Raw genomic sequence first — 19864 nt, 5'->3', positions numbered from 1 at the left:
CTGAATCAGCTTACACACTTAAGGCCCCTTAAAGACCAAACAAGCAAGCCCCTCCTCTTTTCCCCTCGACAGGGCAAAAGCTAAACAAACAAACAAACAAAATCAAGGAAGGTGTCAATAATTTATATGGTGGTTCACTATCTATGATTTAAATATGTCACAACAAACATATACACTTAATGCTAACCAGACAGAGCTCCAGAGTCATGAGGCAGGTCGGTAAGACGGAGGGGAGAGAATTTGGCTTTGTTTTGCCTTGTTTAGTCTTGTAATGTCTCACAAAATCCTAAACAGAATATTGGCTACCACTTTGGCTACCTCGTTTTGCTTCTGAATGGCAGAGGAGATCCAATCCCCCAAAGAGTTCTTCAGTATAAAAATAATGTATTCAAAATTCATTTGTGTCAAGAGGAATTTGGGCCAGGCAGGAAGGACAGGGGGTACCTTCTCACCTCTGTGGTTAGATAAAACTATTATGTACAAAAGGACTTATCCATTTTCACCTGTGCCTCCATACACGCACACATACACATTCAGGGCACACATACTAGTTAATCCATTAAGAATAAAAGCAGCAGCTGTTGGTCAAATCAAAGGAAAAAAGACAGACCACATTCCACACATCCTGAAGATCCTTCAGTCTTTAAAAAAAAAATGCTAAAATCACAAACGAGATTTCTCCAGAGAGGCTGGCAGAAGAGAAGAGTTTCAGGTTCGGCTTGGGAACGATCCAGTCCAAGGCTCCCTTCCCTGCAGTAGTAGAAAGAACCCACAGTCCCTCTGCTCAGTACAAGGGTGTAGACAGAAGTTCTCTTTTCCAAGGTGGTTGTGTGAAATTACTTCCTACCTCGAAATCAGAGTTTGCACGAGGAGATCAGCAGCCACAGAATTGTCCATTTGTTTCACAGATAAAAGTCCGTTGACAGCAAGTGAACTGTTGCACCAAAAAAAAGGAGAAGAAGAACAGAAACACACAAGACACCCTCCCCTACCCCAAATGGCCGTTCTGTTTGGATGATTAAAAATCTGAACAGAAAGTAAGTCGGTGTGTCTCAAACGCTGTACCAGCAATACTGCCAAGTCCTGAGATTTTGTGTCATGAGGAAAAGAAGCCAAGGGAACTATTAGGATGGGCTTGCGTGAGGCAGGGAGAGGATGCGGCCATTCTTCTTGCCACCATTCATGTGAGTGTAAGGGATGTGCTCCTCATAGTTCCCTTTGAACCCTAGAGAAGGCCCATTGTCCCGCCCGAGGATCTCATCCCGCTGGGAGTAAGAGGCTGGGTCAAGAGGGATGCTCTCCATGTTTTCGAAGTCCAGCTCATACTCTTCTGTCTCCGGTGGCTTATTCTCCTCGCTATAGAAAAACGAGACTTCTCGGAAAGTCAGGTGAAGATCATCCTTCAGCATTTCAATGATCTCGATGAAGGAGGGGCGCATCTTGGGATTGTACTGCCAACACATCTGCATGAGGTTGTGGCTGGAATTGCAAGCAAACTAGGTTAGGTTTTGTCCAGCCTGGTAGCAAACCATTGCAGGATCTTGCTTCCTCAGCCCCAATTAAAACATAAAAGACTTCCTCACCGGAGCTGAGGTCTCTTTCTCTCTCTCTCTGTTGAATAGTCGTGCTGCAGAGGAGGAATCTGCACATAACCTTTCTCACTTGGTCTATTTAGATCACTAAGAAACCTGATGTAAGCTCTTTCCCACATTGGAATGGAAAAAGAACCTAAAAGTATATTGCTTCTTCCATCCCCTTTACAGCTGGAGAAATTAGGGAGGGTTTCTTCTGAGCCGCTTTCCCTGTTTACATCTCTGCTGTGGGCTAAGGTTACTTTTTAGTCTTTTTTGTTGAGTCTTACCTCCCAAGATCCTTCCTACATACCGTTACGCAGCCTCCCCACCCACCCAAAGCTGTCTGCATTTGACTTGTATTTCCTTAAGACAAGTGGAATACAAGTGGTGGACTGTGTTCCACCTATTCTAATGAAATACAAATCTGATGCGTAGTTTCTTAGCCTGTATACTTTTGCAAAAACAGACTTTGACTCCGGATACTTACAGTCTCTCGGCACAGTTTTCTGGCCATTCCAGGCAGCCCCCATCCATGACAAACTTGAGGACCTGCTCGTTGGAGAGTCCTTGGTAAGGCTGCTCTGCTAAACTGCTGATCTCCCAAAGGACGACGCCAAAAGACCTGCAGGAAACAGGAAGGAAGGAATGTGAGATATTGAAGAGGTTCTTCATGCCACCCACAGAACAGCTGAAAAGAGGGCAAGTAAAGCAGCGGAACCAAACAAGAAGAATGTAGTCCTTTTGTCCCATCTTGATTGGAGGCTGGTATCAATGCACCTCTTCTTTTTTTCTACTCTAGTTAAAGTCGAGCATCTAGTTCAAAGAGAGACGATAACAACAGGACTAGGACTGGCTGGCTGACTTGAAACAACAGGTATCTACTTACCACACATCTGAACAGGCTGTGAAGACACCATCCTTCAATGATTCTGGAGCCATCCAGCGCACAGGCAGCAGTCCCTTCCCTCCTTTGCGGTAATAGTCTGTCTCGTAGATATCTCTGGTCATGCCAAAGTCTGACGAAAAAAGAATGTGGCAATGAAATATTAATTTGGAAAACAGCTACAGCTTCAAGCAATAACACGGGAAAGAGGCTGAATTCCCACCAAGAATGTTATCAGAGCCATTAGCTGCAAGTTGCCCTGGAAGTGTTATTCACTGATTCCGTGGTCCTACCGAGTCCAATTAAGAGTCACACAAAAATGTTCTGTTGTTTCCATAAGAACCTAAGTATTCTAGAAGGTGACCATACCTCCGATTTTGACTGTGAAATCTTCAGCCACCATACAGTTTCGTGCTGCCAAATCTCTATGGACAAATTTCTTGGCATTCAGATAAGCCATGCCATCAGCAATCTCAGCAGCCATTTGAATCATCTCTTGGAGAGTTGGAGGGGGGCGGCCAGGGTTATTCTGAAAGCCAAGCGGAAACTATTATTATCCATTCAGATACAACCCAGTCAACTTTTCATCTTTCCCATCCCCTCATTTCTATACACAAACACAGTCACACCAAATTCTTACCTCTGCATCTGGCCGTAAAGACCTCAAATAGCTTTTCAGGTCTCCATGAGCCATTAGCTCCATAACCACTAGTGTTGGTTGCCCTTTTGATACTACTCCTAGGAGACGAACCTAATGAAAGAAGTACATATATATATAAAGGCCAATTTTAAGATATACTTAGTGAGTTGCTGCCTCAACACAAAGTATATGCTTTATTCTATAACAAAAGCAGTTTCAAAGAAATTTCTTGTTCTAACCAAAACCGCCTTTCACCATCTATGTCCTCGTAGTTCATACTGAAAAAAATGCCCCCCCAAATTGAGAAGTTATGATAAAAACACAAAGACGTCTTCTCAATGCAAGCTGAATAGGGCAGGCCTCCCTAACACCCCCCACCGCGCACATGCACACACACCCACACACCATAAATATGTGCCAGCAAGCAGCAGCAGACTTCCCCTCTTACCACATGGTGGCAGCTGAAACCTTTCATCACAGAAGCCTCGTTGAGGAACTCAATACGCTCACGCAGGCTGGCAGTTTCATTTACTGTCTTGACTGCTACTCGTGTCTGCGCCTCGCCTTTCACAATGTCTTTGGCGATTCCCTCGTAGACCATGCCAAAGGAGCCTTGTCCCAACTCTTGCTGCAGGGCAATTTTCTCCCGTGGGACCTCCCATTCATCAGGGATGTAAACTGGGGAGCGGGAGAAGTGGAGAAAAGAATCAATACACAATCTGGTTGATCTCAAACGCAGATAAGAAGGTAGATCCTATCCCACAATTGGGTAGTGACAGATTTTATTTTCCTGGGCTCCAAGATCACTGCAGACGGGGACTGCAGCCAAGAAATTAAAAGACACTTGCTTCTGGGGAGGAAAGCCATGGCAAATCTAGACAGCACACTAAAAAGCAGAGACATCACCCTGCCAACAAAAATGGTATAGTCAAGGCCATGGTCTTCCCAGTTGCAATGTATGGCTGTGAAAGTTGGACCATAAGAAAGGCTGAGCACCAGAGAATTGAAGCCTTTCAACTATGGTGCTGGAGAAGACTCCTGAGAGTCCCTTGGACTGCAAGGCAATCAAACCGGTCAGTCCTAGAGGAGATCAACCCTGACTGCTGTTTAGAAGGCCAGATCCTGAAGTTGAAACTCAAATACTTTGGCCACCTAATGAGAAGGAAGGACTCACTGGAGAAGAGCCTCATGCTGGGAAAGATTGAGGGCAAGAGAAGAAGGGGATGACAGAGAATGAGGTGGCTGGATGGAGTCACTGAAGCAGTAGGTGTGAGCTTAAACGGACTCCAGAAGATGGTAGAGGACAGGAAGGCCTGGAGGAACGTTGTCCATGGGGTTGCGATGGGTCGGACACGACCGCAACTAACAACAACAACAACAATCCCACAATTGAAGCTAGGCCCAAACCTCTTCCAAACTAAAATGAGTTTTCCCTTAAGGCAGGAGTTTCCCATGTTAATTTACAATTATTTTTCTCACATTGCTGTATCCTGCAGAAGGCTGAACAATGGGAAACAGAACTGTTATCATCCTGTAAAAGTGTCTTCATTACAACTAAAACTTCCAGACAGGTGGGATTAGAACTCGCACTCTCCTGGTTTCTGGTCACTTTATTAGTACAAAGAAAAAGTAAAAGGAATATTGTGTTCCCTTTACACACCAGCCTCAGAAGACTATATGTGCTTCCTAGCCAAATTTCCTTCTGTGGGGAGTTTATAAGGCCTTAAAACATGAATGTATCTCAGGAAATCCATCCCTTTCTCCTTTCACTATGAATACTTACAATGTTGCTCATTCTACTCTCGTTCCTGGCTTCCTTCTCTGACCTTTTAAATCATTTTTTCACAAGGCAGAGTCAGAATCGGAAAGGACCTGTAGCCTATCGAGTCCTTTCCAACCAATCAAGTCCTTCCCTTCATATGAGCTTTTTTGCCAAGCCAACTATCCCCCATCTTACACTTGAGCACTGGATTTCTGCTTTCTAGGTACAATAAAGAATTTTGCATCTGTCCCTCTTAATTTTCCTTGTTATTTTCAGCTCAATTCTTCAACCTATCTAGGATTTTGAATTTTGTTCCTGCCTTTTACTGAAAAAAACATATCCCAACAGTTTTATTCCATTTGCAAATTTCGATGAGAAATTTCCAGCTCTTCATCCAAACCATTAATGAAATGCCGGAAACTACCAGCCTTAGGACCAAATCTGTGGGACTCCACGTGACACCTCATTTCCTATTCTTTAAAGTAAATAGTGAAGAATGACAAATGCTGTCACAAATCATCTTAGGCTCCCACTTAGGGGGAACGAGAACTTTTTAAAAATGTTGAAACATTTGGTCACAATCTCTGGGGGGGGGAGGGAATCAAAAAAGTCAACGATGGAAACCAAGGTGCTTCTCACCATCACTGGCACTGAGATACTCTGGATTAGAAGATGCATAAAGTGGTCCTGTTGGTCCTTCGGTTTGCCTGAAAAGAAGAGGGAAGTAAGACCAACAAGCACCGCTTGTCATGAAACTTTTGCTACTGGCAAAGCCGCTGTTCAAAGTGATATAGGAGATTAGAAAGAAAGAAAAAACACACACACCCCACAATAATTATATTTAAAACAGAAGGCTACCATTCCAGTCATAGGAATGTTTCCAAATGTTTTGTTACCGGGCTAGGTAACATATTCAGCAGGGTTTAGGGAATGTCAGTGTAGGTTTTCTTCTGTTTATAAGGGCTTCACACACACACACACACACACACACACACACACACACACACACACCTGAAGCCCTTATAAACAGAAGAACACGGACACTGACATCCCTTAAACTCGGCTGAAGATGTTACCTAGCCCAGTAACAAAACATTCGGAAACCAACCCACAAGCTCGCAGGACGAACCTTCACCCTCATCTTACACCTGAGCAACAGATATTCACCACTGTTGCAAATTGCAAATTCCTAGACTAATAAGTTTAAAAATCCAAATGGAATTTAATAGTTTGGAATCATAAATCCAACACTGGAAGGGAGGTACATAGTAAAGAAGAACGTATGACCGTATGTCTAAAAAACAAGAAACATACCCACAAAATTATTACTGATGAGAAGAAGCTATTCACACATGCATACTTTTCTGTCAGCAGCAACGAAGTACAAATTAAATTTAACTATGTCTGTTATGGGTAGTCAATTGATTGTATCATTGTTAAAGGGCAATATTTTGAAAAGAAAGCTGAGACACACTTACCTTTTTTTGATAAAGACATAACCTCCTCCCACAAACATGAATAAAAAGACAATAAAAATGGTTGGGACGATGATGGCTACAAGATTGGTGGGAGGATTCACTAGAGTGAAGAAAGAAAGAAAGAAAGTATACAGTACAATGTAAGACAGGATCTTGGATTTTCCTCCGAGTCCGTGTTCCGTAACATCCAGAAGAACTATTTCTGAAGATTAGCCTGATGTCAGAGCTAATCGTTCCTCTCACAGGATAGGATATGAGAACGCACAACACGGTGGAGGCAGGGATGAGACCCCAGCCATTTCCTCATGCTCCCGACACCTCCCCCACCCAGCAAGCAATTAGAAACTCAGAGTGCCAAGAAATATTCATCTTACAATAATCAGAAATGTAAAAGTAGATGGGCTCTGTCCATGACCCATTTCCAGCCAATGAAGTAGCTCGGATGCGCACACTATAGTTGCCAGGTTGCAGCCTTTGCAGCCTGCAGCCCTGCTCACTGGTAAACTCTCGACGAGATACACAATGGCGTTGTTCCTAAAGGGTGGATGAGAGATAATTGGGTGTTCTGTTGCCCAAAAGAGGTGCCACATGAACTAAGGAAGAGCTAAACGTGTGAAATGTGTTCTGTGCACCCAAACAAACAAACAAACAAACAAAAAACCTGTGGGCAGTTGTGTAATCCAGGACGAATAAGTATTGATGTGCAGTACAACTCATTTCACAACAGGTTTCTAATTTCTCAGGTCTGGAGTCAGGTACAGTTAGAACTAAGAGATGAGCGTGCATGATCTTTCTCTCTTATACACAGAGAAAGAGATAGTTGTTTTACTAGGAAAAGACTATTAGAATTCAATCCCCCTTATTCCTAAAAAAATGTTACACGAAAGCACGGGGAAAAAGCAGACAGCACCCAAGGAAAGAAGTGTAAAGGGCTGAAAGTTCACCTCCGAGTCTCCAAGGCGTCCATAATTTACTTCATAGAGGATGATCAGCCCATTTGGCTCCTTCGGCTCCTGCCACTTTAAGTGGACTGTATTTTTGTCTTTTACCACATGAGTCACAGGCCCAACAACATCATCTGCTTTCACTAATAGATAAAGAACAGAGGGGACAAAAAGCCAATCATTGCAAATTAGCAAGTCTGCTTCATGCTTTGTCTTGTAAACATGCTGATTAGATAGGACCCAGTTGGGAAATGCTCTCTCACCTTCTGGCATGGTCCTGGCACTGATGTAGGCTGCAACGCTGCATACGGTTAGAGCTTCCCGATTACAGGCTTGGATCTCAATCCGGTACCCTGTGAAGTGTTGCAAGTTGGATATGACTACTGACTCCTTGAAAACTGCCATCTGAAAAGGCTTTGGTTCCTCTGGGGTCTTTGGTGTTGTCGTAGACATGTTTAGCAAGCCCAGCGTGGTTGGAGCCAGCATGGTGCTATTAGCAACTCTCCCAAGATCTCGCCGCCTCCTTGATCCTTCCGCTGGCCTATAGAATGTATCACATTTGAAAAGGTAATGGGAAAAAGTAGTTCAATGATACACGGCAGAATCTTTGTTCAGAATATCCCAGGGTTAAATCTTAATATCTCCAGCTAAAAGGGTAACTTAGCTGAGAAAGGCATCTCCCTGTTTCTTGAGAGAGCCACTATTAACAGGAAGAGACAGCAGATCATGATCTAGACCACGGGTCCCCAACCCCCGGTCTGTGGACCTTCACCGTGCCGTGGCATGTCAGAAAGTGGTCTGTGCAAACAAGCAAAACTTCATCCATGGGATGCAGGCAGTATGCGAAACCACGCCCCCTCCGGTCCACAGAAAAACCTTTCTCCGTGGAACTGGTCCCTATGCCCAAACGGTTGGGGGCCACTAATCTAGACAATGCGTGGTAGAAGAGAGTTAAGTGATATAAGCAGGCCCAGTGCCTAAATGCACGTTCTACTAAAATACTACACTTGCACCTTGGAATCACAAGATTGGAAAGCCTCTTTTTTACCAGGGCTGTTGAGTTTTGTCTTCACAGAAATAAGTTTCACATTGGTTCTGTGTATTCTTGGAGGAGTGATGGAGACAGATAGATGGAAAGATGACTTTGGGCAACTTCTCCAGCTATTATTCTTTGCACAAAGTTGCATTCAATTCTCTACATTCAATTATCTAGAGCCGTGGTGACGCAGTGGTTAGAATGCAGTATTGCAGGCGAACTCATTGCTCACTGCCAGGAGTTCGATCCTGAAGGGCTCAAGGTTGACTCAGCCTTCCATCCTTTTGAGTTTGGTAAAATGAGGATCCAGATTGTTGGATAATATGTTGGACAATATGCTGGTTCTGTAAAGCTCTTAGAGAGGCTGTAAAAGCACTATGAAGCGGTATATAAGTCTAAGTGCTATTGCTAGTGTTACACATATGTGTATCTTCTGTGCTATTCCCTTTTGGGGTAAACAATGTTATGCAAAGGGCAGAAAGAGTCAGTAATAGTAGTCATATAACCTAAAGACATGAGATAGGAAAACATATACCCTAGCTAAATCTACTTTCTGTTAACATTATTCATTGTATCTTTCCATACTGTTCTATCTTGCAAATTTTCCTTGTTTCTACCATAGTCATACCTACACTGCCTTGTGTTCTTTACACTTCTCAATTTTGTATTTCAGAGGACCTTACCAACTATGCCTAACTATATCCTTTCTCAGGTTTTATTTTCCTTTGCACCTTTTCACACTTCCTATAAATATTTGTTTTGCGATTTAATGGTCATTCATGACCAAATCAGCTGAACGCTCTTCACTAATACTCAACTTTTGTTCTCAGTCCACATTCATTCAGCACCTGTGCCTTCTTGACCTCTCTCGTCTTGTTTCAGCACAGATTCTCCTTAAAACAGGGGTGTCAAACTACTGGCCCGCAGGCCAGATGCATCATCCGGAAGCCGCACCCACCCCATTGCCAGCAATGGCGAAAAGGCTCCGATACGTTGCGCAACGTCACGTGATGTCGTGAGTTTGACATGTCTGCCTTAAAAGATTCCTATTACAGGTAGTCTTTGATTTACAATCACAACTCAGCAAAAAATTTATGTTGCTAAACAAGACAGTAAAGTGAGTTTTGCCCCATTTTATGACTTTTCTTGCAACAGTTGTGCAATTGTTAAGATAGTAACAGAGTTATTAAGTGAACTTGGCTTCCCCGTTCACTTTGCCACGTGACCCCGGGACACTGCAGCCATCCTAAATATGAGTCAGTTGCTAGGCATATGAATCTTGACCATGTGACTATGGGGATGCTGCAATAGTCATAAGTGGGGAAAACAGTTATAAGTTGCTTTTTCAGTGCTGCTGTGACTTTGAATGGTTGCTAAATAAACTGTTTTAAGTCAAGGATTACACTTATACTGAAGCTGTTTTGGTGTTTTTCTGACACAGCTTTCACTTCCATATAACAAATAAGCAGAAAGCCATTTTTAGACAGGACCATTTTTGCTTCTTTCAACATTCATGTTTCACAATAGACCACACATTATGCATTATACCAGTATTTGCCAAAGTATTTGAGTTTTAGCTTTAGGATCTGGCCTTCTAAAGAGCAATCAGGGTTGATCTCCTCTAGGACTGACTAGTTTGATCGCCTTGCAGTCCAAGGGACTCGCAGGAGTCTTCTCCAGCACCATAGTTCAAAGGCCTCAATTCTTTGGTGCTCAGCCTTTTTTATGGTCCAACTTTCACTGCCATACATTGCAACTGGGAAGACCATAGCCTTGACTATACGCACTTTTGTTGACAGGGTGATGTCTCTGCTTTTTAGTGTGCTGTCTAGATTTGCCATGGCTTTCCTCCCGAGGAGCAAGCATCTTTTAATTTCTTGGCTACAGTCCCCATCTGCAGTGATCTTGGAGCCCAGGAAAATAAAATCTGTCACTACCTCCATTTCTTCCCCATCAATTTGCCAGGAATTGAGAGGGCCGGATGCCATGATATTGGTTTTCTTAATGTTAAGTGTCAACCCAAGTTTTGCACTCTCCTTCTTCAAATACTCAAATACTTTGGCCACCTAATGAGAAGGAAGGACTCACTGGAGAAGAGCCTAATGCTGGGAAAGAAGAAAGGGACGACAGAGAATGAGGTGGCTGGATGGAGTCACTGCAGCAGTAGGCGTGAGCTTAAATGGACTCCAGAAGATGGTAGAGGACAGGAAGGCCTGGAGGAACATTGTCCATAGGGTCGCGTTGGGTCAGACACGGCTTCACAGCTAACAACAACAACAGTATTTGCACATCTTCATAGTTTCCCCCCCCCCAATTCCTCATGTTTAGCAAGTAGTATCAAGGTGTACAAAGTGATCTGTGTGCTCCGGTTTGGGGCCTTTTATGCATAATGTGCAATTATTCAATGCATATTTCCCGTCAAACACCTTGATCTTTGATACATTATTTTTCAGATTCATGCTCCTTTTTGCATTTTACAATATGTCTAATATTCACCATAAAGCTTTTGAGCTAAGCCAACTACAGAGCACATCACCTGCATACAAAGTACACTATCATCATCACAAGCATTCCTTAAATATCATCATTATACTGAACTGTGCATGAAGCATTCTATTTGTTTCCATGTATGCTGGATTTCCAACATACACCACTCTTATCATTCAGCAAACAAACTTCATATTGCACAAACTATTTCTTAATTCCACTGTATTTGTTATACACTTCTCTAAAGCGACAAACTTACGTTTTATTGTGCGTTAAACATTCATACATTCCTGAATGATTTACTAACAAACAAAGATTTGTGTTGTACTCCTCCTAACTGGCATAAAGCCACACCACATTATTTTTCTTTCAAGTTGCAAGCTACTAAAAGCCTGTGTATAATTGTGGGGGGATATAAACATGATATACTCAATAAATAAACAAGTAAATATTAATTAACAATGCTTGACAAAATTACACCCATTTTTAATCAGACTGACTACAATATATTGTTCCCCTTTCTATTAGTATTACGGAAACATAACATTTTTGTTTCTTTTATTTTTATTGTTAACCTATGCTTTTTGCCGTTTATTCTTACATTGCAATTTGCAATCTTCTATACGCCATGATCATCCTTAAAGGGATCCACAGCTACTGACTTCTAAGTTTCTTCATGACTTAGCTCAACCAAGATTTTTATATAATGGTTTTTAATAAGGTAGAGAAGATGTATACCAAGCTAACTGGCCTTAATGTACTCACGCCACTGGTTAGTTTATGGCCAACATACTGTAAGCACAACCAAAAGCCTAGTTTTACCCCAAACTTGCTCATGTGATTCTAGATAAGGTTGGTGTCTAATCCAGAAACCACTGTCAGACACAATCAAGCAGAACCACTTGTGAATAGCCTCAGGTTGTAACTTTGTTTCTTCTTCTATGTTAGAAGAATCTCACCAGAATGCTTGCCTTCCCCTGGAAATAACTAGATAAGGCTTCATAGAGTTTGGGGGAAGTCATGCTTATGTGGTTTGTGGCTATGCAACAATTATAAGCTAAGTCCTCTCTTGACCTCTTCCTCCAGTCTAGCTGGCAATTCCCCAACATCTACTTTGCAAATCAACACACTGTTGTTAATCTCTCTAATCAGAGATATAAGCAAGGTAATACAACCAAACCCATGCCCTATTATATGCCTTAGATGAATATATAAACTCCCTGTATATCTATATTCAGGGTACTATGGTGATAATTTATTTCCAATCTTTTTCCTAATGACAAAAAAAAACCATCCCAAATTCCCTGTTTTGGCTTTTGGAGATAAATTATAGAGGATTTCAATTCATTAAAACAGAGAATCTTCTTAGATCAAGGACCTCCCAAGACATACTTGTTGAATATACTTGAGTATATTTTCTTTTATCTACTGTATAGAAGTCTATTAATATAGACCATGGGTATGTTATATATATGATGATGTATTTATGGATCCTGTTATGTTCTTTCCTGACATACAAATGATGCAAAGAGATCACTATAAATCTTCCATATCAAATGGCTGCTCTTTGTTGAAAACACTGACTCACTTAATATGGTTACCAGTCAACATCAGCAATGCAGGACTACATAGTTCAAAGATCTGACTCGTGATATGACAGCTTTCTGTGCTGGGAGGTACAACTGCTCCCTGAGGATCTGGGAAAATTTTTCCCTGATAAAAGTGGTGAATGTTGCTCTTTCTTTTCCTCTTGTTAGTCCTTCTCCCCCAACCCCTTTATTTCTTCTCTCGCTTTTGAATTTATCCCTGTCTTGGAGACTAAATCATGGAGGGATTCCTTTACGCTATCTTCTAACCCATTTTCCTGTCTTGTATCACATTCCAAGTGAACTGTTCATTAACTACTGGTAGTTTTCCATTCAACTGAGATTGCATTTTCTTGAATTCTGAACAACACTTTTCTGGCAAGTTCCTAGCGTCTTGCATCAATGTCAATCCTTTTGAATCTGATGGCAGCATCTGATTCACTTGATTGTGTGACACTGTTGTTTAGGTTATACAGAGTCACAGTCTTTGGCATTATTGGTGGTGCACCTGATTGTTTTGCATCTTTTTTGTATTGTTGTTTTGCAATACTGCACTAGAGATTTAAGCCTTAGGAATTTCTTCTTACAGGGAATGCCTTTCAGGAATCAATCTTGACTACTATTTTATTGTCTCTACTCATTCTTTGGGTCTCCTGATCCACAATCAAGGTTTCCAGTATCATTATTATGCTAATATTCAATTTATTGGTTTTTTGTAGAACTTGATGACAATGCACATTCAACTGTAACAGACTATCTTACAGGCATTTCTCTCTTGGATGTCCATCTAGTACCTCAAGTAGAACATGAAAAAGGCTGAGATTGTCATGTTTCAATCTGATCATCCTTCTCTTTCTCTATTAAGTCTTCCCTCTTATTTGTCTCCTCTGCCCACTTGTCTTCTGACTGCACTAATGTATTTATTCTACAGGTAGATTGCTAATATTCACTTATTGAATATTTATAGAATACAGGGTGATCTTTTAGATCAGTGTTATTGCTATGTCCTTAGTTGTCCCACTTAAAGAGTATTGTAACAGATTCCTTGGCAGTTGTTCACAATTTCTGCCTCTATTACTGGATCTTAGTCCAGAACAGTACCATTTAGGTTGCTCCTTTATTTATTTATGATTTATTTATATGTATTAAGGATTTTACATGAAGTAAAAAAGCAAATCTAAAGAAAAAGAAATGCAGGAAAAGAAAAAAGAGAAAGGAAAAAATAAAGTTATGAAATGTAATAACTTCCAACTTTCTCTTCAGTAAATATTAACAAACCTATAATCTCATCTGTTTCAATCTTTTAAACCATAAATCATCATTTCAATTTTTTTTCTTCTTTTAGGAAGATATCCACAAAAACTTTCCAGTCTATAAAAAAGCACTTGTTTTCTCCCTGATCAGATTTGCCATTTCCTCTAGTTCTGACATTTTTATGATCCATTCCTCCATTGTGGGAATTCCACCTTTGTGCACATAATAATCTTGCTGCTCTGATCATTTACAAAACTAAATGATCCCTGAGTCTTTTCCAGTTCAGTGTACTTAACTCCCAATAAAAAGGTGGTTTTTTTTCTCTTTTGGCATATTAATCTTTAACATTCTTTGTATCATTGTATGTATTTGTATCCAAAATTTCTTGGCTTTTTTACAAGTGGTAAATGGCAAAATATCCCTCTGTGTTTTACACATTTCCAACAGTGACTTAAGCTTTGTACATTTTTGATAATTTCTAAGGTGTCATGTACCCATGATATAAAAAAATTCTCTTAAATGATAATACCATTCAGGTTGGTCTATGTCAGGGGTCCCCAATGCCTGGTCTGTGGACTGGCCCCAGTCTGCAGCATGCCACAAACCGGGCCATGCAAACAGCTGAAACCCATCTTTGGCATGCAGGTAGTATGCGAAACCCCCTCCAGTCCATAGAACCGGTCCCTGGTGCCCAAAAGATTGTGTGTGTGTGTGTGTGTGTGTGTGTGTGTGTGTGCGTACGTGCATGTGAGTGCTGGTCTACGTTTTGGCTCTTCATGGACTACCTAACTGAGCCAGAGACCAGAGCTTTAAAATACAAACTTATGATCACTTCAGCAGGATCTTTTTTCAAGTTCTTGTTTCACAGTTGTAGTCTCCAGGTTTCAGACCTTGAAGAACTTGGCTCGACAAGCCAATAATCTCCTCCCTTCTCCTTCTGCTTCTGTGGAAATTTGACAGCCTTTAAGATTATATAAGCCCTTTACTTGATTAGTAGGTATGTGAAGGGTCTCACTGTTGGAGTCTTTTTTAGTGAATACCTCCAGGTAAGCATCGGATTGCAGCTGTATATACATCCAGTCTATCTCAGAACTCTGTTTTAAATGCACTGTCCTGTTGAAAATATTTTTTGTTAGGCTCTGAGCAAACTTCATTGCATTGAGTTATAATAATTGTAATTACTGAGGGAGTTTTTAATGCTGTTTCTTGGTAGGTGTGTAATAACACATACAACACAATAACAGCAACAGTAACATCTTAACCTTTTCCCAAAAAGGAAGCAATCCAGATGTAAATGTGTCCTCTTTCTAAAACTATCCCACCAAAGCCTGACTAAATATTCTGTGATACAGTGAATTTAGAAACAATTGCTGCCCTAAAGTAAGTTTCGTTCTTGCTGTATCTAAAATCAGATCTAATATGCATTGTCCTTTAAGGCAGAAAAATCAATGGGAAACGTCCTTGCTAGTTCAGTGGGTTTTGACACCAGCTGGTCCTCCTAAAAATTGTAGATTTGTTACACAGCTTTTGTGAACGGGTTATCACTGGGCTTTATCCTTTATGCCATTTAACAAGAGTTGTGGGGATCCTTAAATATTGTGGGTGTGGTGATCTTCATATTGGCTAATAAGTCCAGGATTAATCTGGACATGTCAAATACACATTCAGTTTGTAAGAGAACTAATTTAGGTCTGATGTGACATACTTGTTCTGCGGAAGGCTGCACAGACCAAGAGGACCATGCCTTGCAGTCTGGAAGTACCCTTTGGCCTAACCTGGCATAGCTCCTTGCAGGCCCAGTTGGAAGCTATGGCCATCCCTCCATTTTGGCTTGTGTGCCTTCTACATATTTTCTTGATTCATTCTAATTTGACCATCGTTACTCATGTCTGGTTGCACCTTCGATTGGATGACTTCAATGTGCTCTTCAATGGAGCATCCTGTTGTGATTCAGGGTCAGCCTGTGGGTTCGGCAGTTGGGTCGGATGACTCAAAGGAGGAGGAGGAGGGGGGTGTTGAAGAGCTTGATGAGAGTCCTCAGCCAGGCCCCTCTCATCTGGTCACGACGCAGACCCAGCTGTGTGAGCCTGACAGCGTGGATGAAGATGACCCACAGCTGGCCCTGTTCAAGGATGCCCGACGCAGGAGGCAGTCAATCAGGAGTAAACAGAGGAAGGCAATGGGGCTCCTCGGAAGGAGGCAGAGAGAAGCCACGCCCTGAACTGTATTTAAGGGGGAATGCGTGGGAGGGCTGGTTTGCTGAAGGCAACCGCTTGAAAAGCTCCTGTTTCTTGGTTTGTGTCTTGTTCTATTTGTTTTTGTAGCAATAAATTTGGCAGGCGTAATTCCAGTCTCTTGCCTTCTTGTAAAAGGGGTTGTCCCTGCCTTTTCTGCAGGGCCAGTAGCAGGCTGGTACAGAACACATCCCTCTAAAGATTATTCAGAGATTCCAATTTGCACAATAGGCCACTGTCATCTGCATTTAATTTCTGTTCATTTCCAGGTACAAATTAGAAAACTGCTGTCAATCCTCTGATGTAGACAAAAGCAGAACAACAAACTCCACCGGAAGGCTAGAATTGTACTTAACTGAGATAGGCTACAATATCAGAATCTTGCAGGCCTGGTTCTGTTTTACCTCCTTTCCTTCTTATATCCCCGTGACTCAGGAGAGAGCCTGTCTGAGTCTTTTCCAAATATTACCTTGTTTTCCAGGTCTTCAGGAATGTTTCCATCCCACATGCTTATAGAATGGTTCCTGTCTGATTCCCTCCCGACTGTCTATATCTGATTAGCTTAAAAAAACCACCAGCCTTCTCTAAAGTGATTTCCTTCTGGATATGGTCAGACTACATTTCCTAAGGTTTCTAGACAGTCCTTCCCTACGCTGCCTAAGAATTCTGAAAACTGCACTAATCTCTGATGAATAAATACAACTGGAGGGAGAATAATTGGGGAGAAGACTGTCTTCTACGCTGGGGTTTATCTAAAGCAGGGCTTTTCAACCAGTGGTACGGGTACCACCTGTGGTACATTGGCACCTGGCAGGTGGTACGTGACCATCCTAGAAAAGTGGTAGCTGGGGAGGGGAATGGCAGCACCACACAAGCCTGAGCGAGAGATGGCTGGAGCTGCAGGGCTGTCAGGGCTCAGCGGAAGCGCCAGGATCAGTGCCAGCTGGAGCTCAGCACTGATTCTGGTGCTTCTGCTGAGCCCAGAAGAAGTGCCAATCAGCTGGAATGTTGCAGCATCCCCAGGGTCTTGTGATTTACATTCAGATGCTTGGCAACTGATTCATGTTTATGACTGTCACAGTGTCCCAAGGTTATGTGAAGTGACCAAAACCTGCTGCAATCACCCAGCAGATGGGGGGGGGGAATAAAAACCAAATACCCCCCCACCCTACCCCCAATCCTCAACAGAAATGCTCACAACAATGGAAACCTCGGACAGGAGGAAGGGAACTGCCGGGCGGACAGGCAGGTGTCTTGCTCGGCTGTGGCTTGGGGGGGGGCACTTTTTCCAGTGCCATTGCAACTTCGAACAGTCACCAAGCGAACTGCTGTAAGTCGAGGACTACCTGTACTTCATCACTTTTTTCCTTTTTTTTTTTTTTTGGTCATCACGTTTTTGACACCTTGCTAGGCAACTGGTGGTACTCGGATGTTGCCATACCCTAAAAGTGGTACAATGGGTGAAAAGGGTGAAAAGCCCTGGTCTAGGAAGCAACAGCCGCTCTGGAAAGCCTCAGCTGCCCCAGTCCAGTCCCAGCCAGACTTCCCCTGCTGTTCTGCATTCAGAATCCCCTGCCACTCTGCACTATACCACCTCAACTGATCTTTGCAGTCTTCTTACTCTCACTGCTAACCATGCAAGCCTGGCCTGGCCCTCTGCAACTCTGCTGCTGACCCTATGTGAAGCCACCTTCTCCAACTACTGCTGGCCCTATGTGAAGCCACCTTCCCCACCTTCCCCAAACCACCATGCACGACTTTGGGAAGAAAGCTTCATGTGGTCAGCAGCTGCTTCACCAAGGACCAGGCCAGGTATGCTTATTTAGCAGTGGGTAGCAAGAACATGGCAATGGTCAGCCAGGTTTAAAGGGGCTGTGGACTACAGGGGGACACGGGGAGGAAATTATAATGCCCCCGTGACTGTCAATCAGGGCAGGCTGCCAGAGCCTGAATTTTGTTCACATGACTATGGGGGTGCTCCATCAGCCCTAATTTAGGAAACTAGCTGTAAGTCCCTTTGTTTAGCACCGCTGCAACTTTGAACAGTCACCGAACAAATGGTTATAAGTCAAGGACTAGGTGTATTATGACATTAATTGCTGATGTGGGAGGATGAAAAAACACTTAAAGGGTAGCACCTGCATTTCCTCAACGAAGCAGTACACATACTCTAGGAAAGAGTACAGAGAAGAGCAACAAAGATGTTTAGGGGACTGGAGGCTAAAACATATAAGGAACGGTTGCTGGAATTGAGTATGTGTAGTTTAATGAAAAAGAAGGACTAGGAGTGACATGATAGCAGTGTTCCAATATCTCAATATCTGCCACAAAGAAGAGGGAGTCAAGCTATTCACCAAAGCGCCTGAAGGCAGGACAACAAGCAACGGATGGAAACTAGTCAAGGAGAGAAGCAACCTAGAACTAAGGAGAAACTTCCTGACAGTTAGAACAATTAACCAGTGGAACAACCTGCCTCCAGAAGTTGTAGGTGCTCCAACACTGGAGGTTTTTAAAGAAAAGATTGGACAGCCATTTGTCTGAAATGGAATATGGTTTCCTGCCTGAGCAGGGGGTTGGACAAGAAGACCTCCATGGTCCCTTCCAAAATATTATTGTTGTTGTTGTTACGCATTTGGTAGGAATTTATATTCACCACAAGTAAAGAATAATTTAGAAACTTGCCTGGCCAAGAAAGAAAAATTCTTAAGCAAAATCAATTACGGTTACATTGAGTATTTGTAAAATCTCTCAAGGAAATAGCTGTGTTTTCCAACATAAGTAGCTTTAATATTGTTCAGTACTATAAACTAAGTACTTTAACACAACGGCCCCAACCTTTTCAGCTGTGTGGACTGGCAGCAACAGAAGCAGCGGTGGCGGGGGGGGGGGAGAAAGAGAAGGGATGGCTTTGCATGCGCCCGCCACTTTCACAAATGGAGCTTCACACGTTCGTGTTTGTCCGTTGTTTGCACGGCCCAGTTCCCAACGGACCATGGCACAATACCAGGACGTGGACCCCTGCTCTAATATACTTCCATCTCCTACTTGATAGCAAAAAAGGAGGTGTGTCCTCACTAAAGCCAGAAGAAATCCACACTCAGCAACTTACCTCTGAACAAAGACTTCATTGTGGAGGTAATTCTCAAAAGTCTTCTGGAAGGCAGATTCTTCCAAATCCTTCTGGATCTGAGAATCTGTTTTAGGGCAGGTACAACAATCTTCAGGTTTTTTTTCCTCCTCAGTCCCATTGTGCTTGATGTGGTCTTCTACTAGAGGGGGAGACCATGTCCAAGAGGGTAACTTCAAGCCTGCAGGACAGATGGGCAGTAAAGCTTTTATGTTTCATGATCCTAAAAGATTGATGCTCAGTAAAGGAACTACAGCCTCAAGGTCATCGTGTTTTTGAATAAGTAATGACAACTCATACTGGAAAGAAGCTACACTTCAAGCAAGGTACTCTTCAATTGAATATATTTGGGAATTGAATGTAGTACCTGACTACAACTTGTTAAAACAGCTACTCCTTCTCCCAGGACCATGTAGGTGCCCTCAGAAGTTGTATAATCCCAGAAAAATATATGCTTGATTTAAGGATTTGCAAATAGGTAGTATTTGTTTCTGCGTGCTCGACACTTTTCTTACTTCACATCAAAGGGTTAGGCAGCCTGTTGTTACATAGCCTATTGACCCTGTTGGTCAGGAGATTATGAGAACATTGGCACAGCATGTGTAGGAGACACCAGTTATGTTGAAACATTTTAGCTAATTGCTGTTAGCATAGGGTTGCTCAAACCATCCCTTCCAGGTTAATCAAGGAAGCTTAATTAGGGTTAAATCAACAGCGCTGCACAGCCAAAATAGCTATTGATTGTTGATTGCGTGTTTATAGAAATAACTGTGTATGGAAAACCCCAGGTTTGAGATAGAAGGCTTTATGGAACCACAAGGAAGATGTATATGTCTGAATACAATACTTTTTTTTTGGG

The 19864-nt window shown here is 42.4% G+C and overlaps 1 protein-coding gene across 1 annotated transcript in view; it reads right to left on the bottom strand.

Annotated features, from left to right (window-relative positions):
- Nucleotides 1-649: 649 nt before the first annotated feature.
- The window catches only part of INSR (insulin receptor), a 92965-nt gene continuing 73750 nt past the window's right edge, over nucleotides 650-19864 (bottom strand). Inside the window, exons 10-21 of the mRNA XM_081314028.1 lie at nucleotides 18988-19186; nucleotides 7545-7822; nucleotides 7282-7424; nucleotides 6712-6871; nucleotides 6338-6437; nucleotides 5499-5566; nucleotides 3546-3775; nucleotides 3098-3208; nucleotides 2827-2986; nucleotides 2461-2590; nucleotides 2062-2196; nucleotides 650-1479 (exon numbers count right to left, since the gene is read on the bottom strand). Coding sequence (XP_081170154.1) covers nucleotides 1125-1479; nucleotides 2062-2196; nucleotides 2461-2590; nucleotides 2827-2986; nucleotides 3098-3208; nucleotides 3546-3775; nucleotides 5499-5566; nucleotides 6338-6437; nucleotides 6712-6871; nucleotides 7282-7424; nucleotides 7545-7822; nucleotides 18988-19186 — 2069 coding nt within the window. The 3' untranslated portion in view covers nucleotides 650-1124. The remainder of the gene's footprint in view (nucleotides 1480-2061; nucleotides 2197-2460; nucleotides 2591-2826; nucleotides 2987-3097; nucleotides 3209-3545; nucleotides 3776-5498; nucleotides 5567-6337; nucleotides 6438-6711; nucleotides 6872-7281; nucleotides 7425-7544; nucleotides 7823-18987; nucleotides 19187-19864) is intronic.

Source organism: Vipera berus (genome assembly GCF_964194415.1).
Source record: "Vipera berus genome assembly, chromosome: 1".
In the NCBI taxonomy this organism is placed as follows: domain Eukaryota; kingdom Metazoa; phylum Chordata; class Lepidosauria; order Squamata; family Viperidae; genus Vipera; species Vipera berus.
The sequence above is the reverse complement of the archived record's forward strand: the minus strand, read 5'-3'. Positions and strand labels throughout refer to the sequence as shown.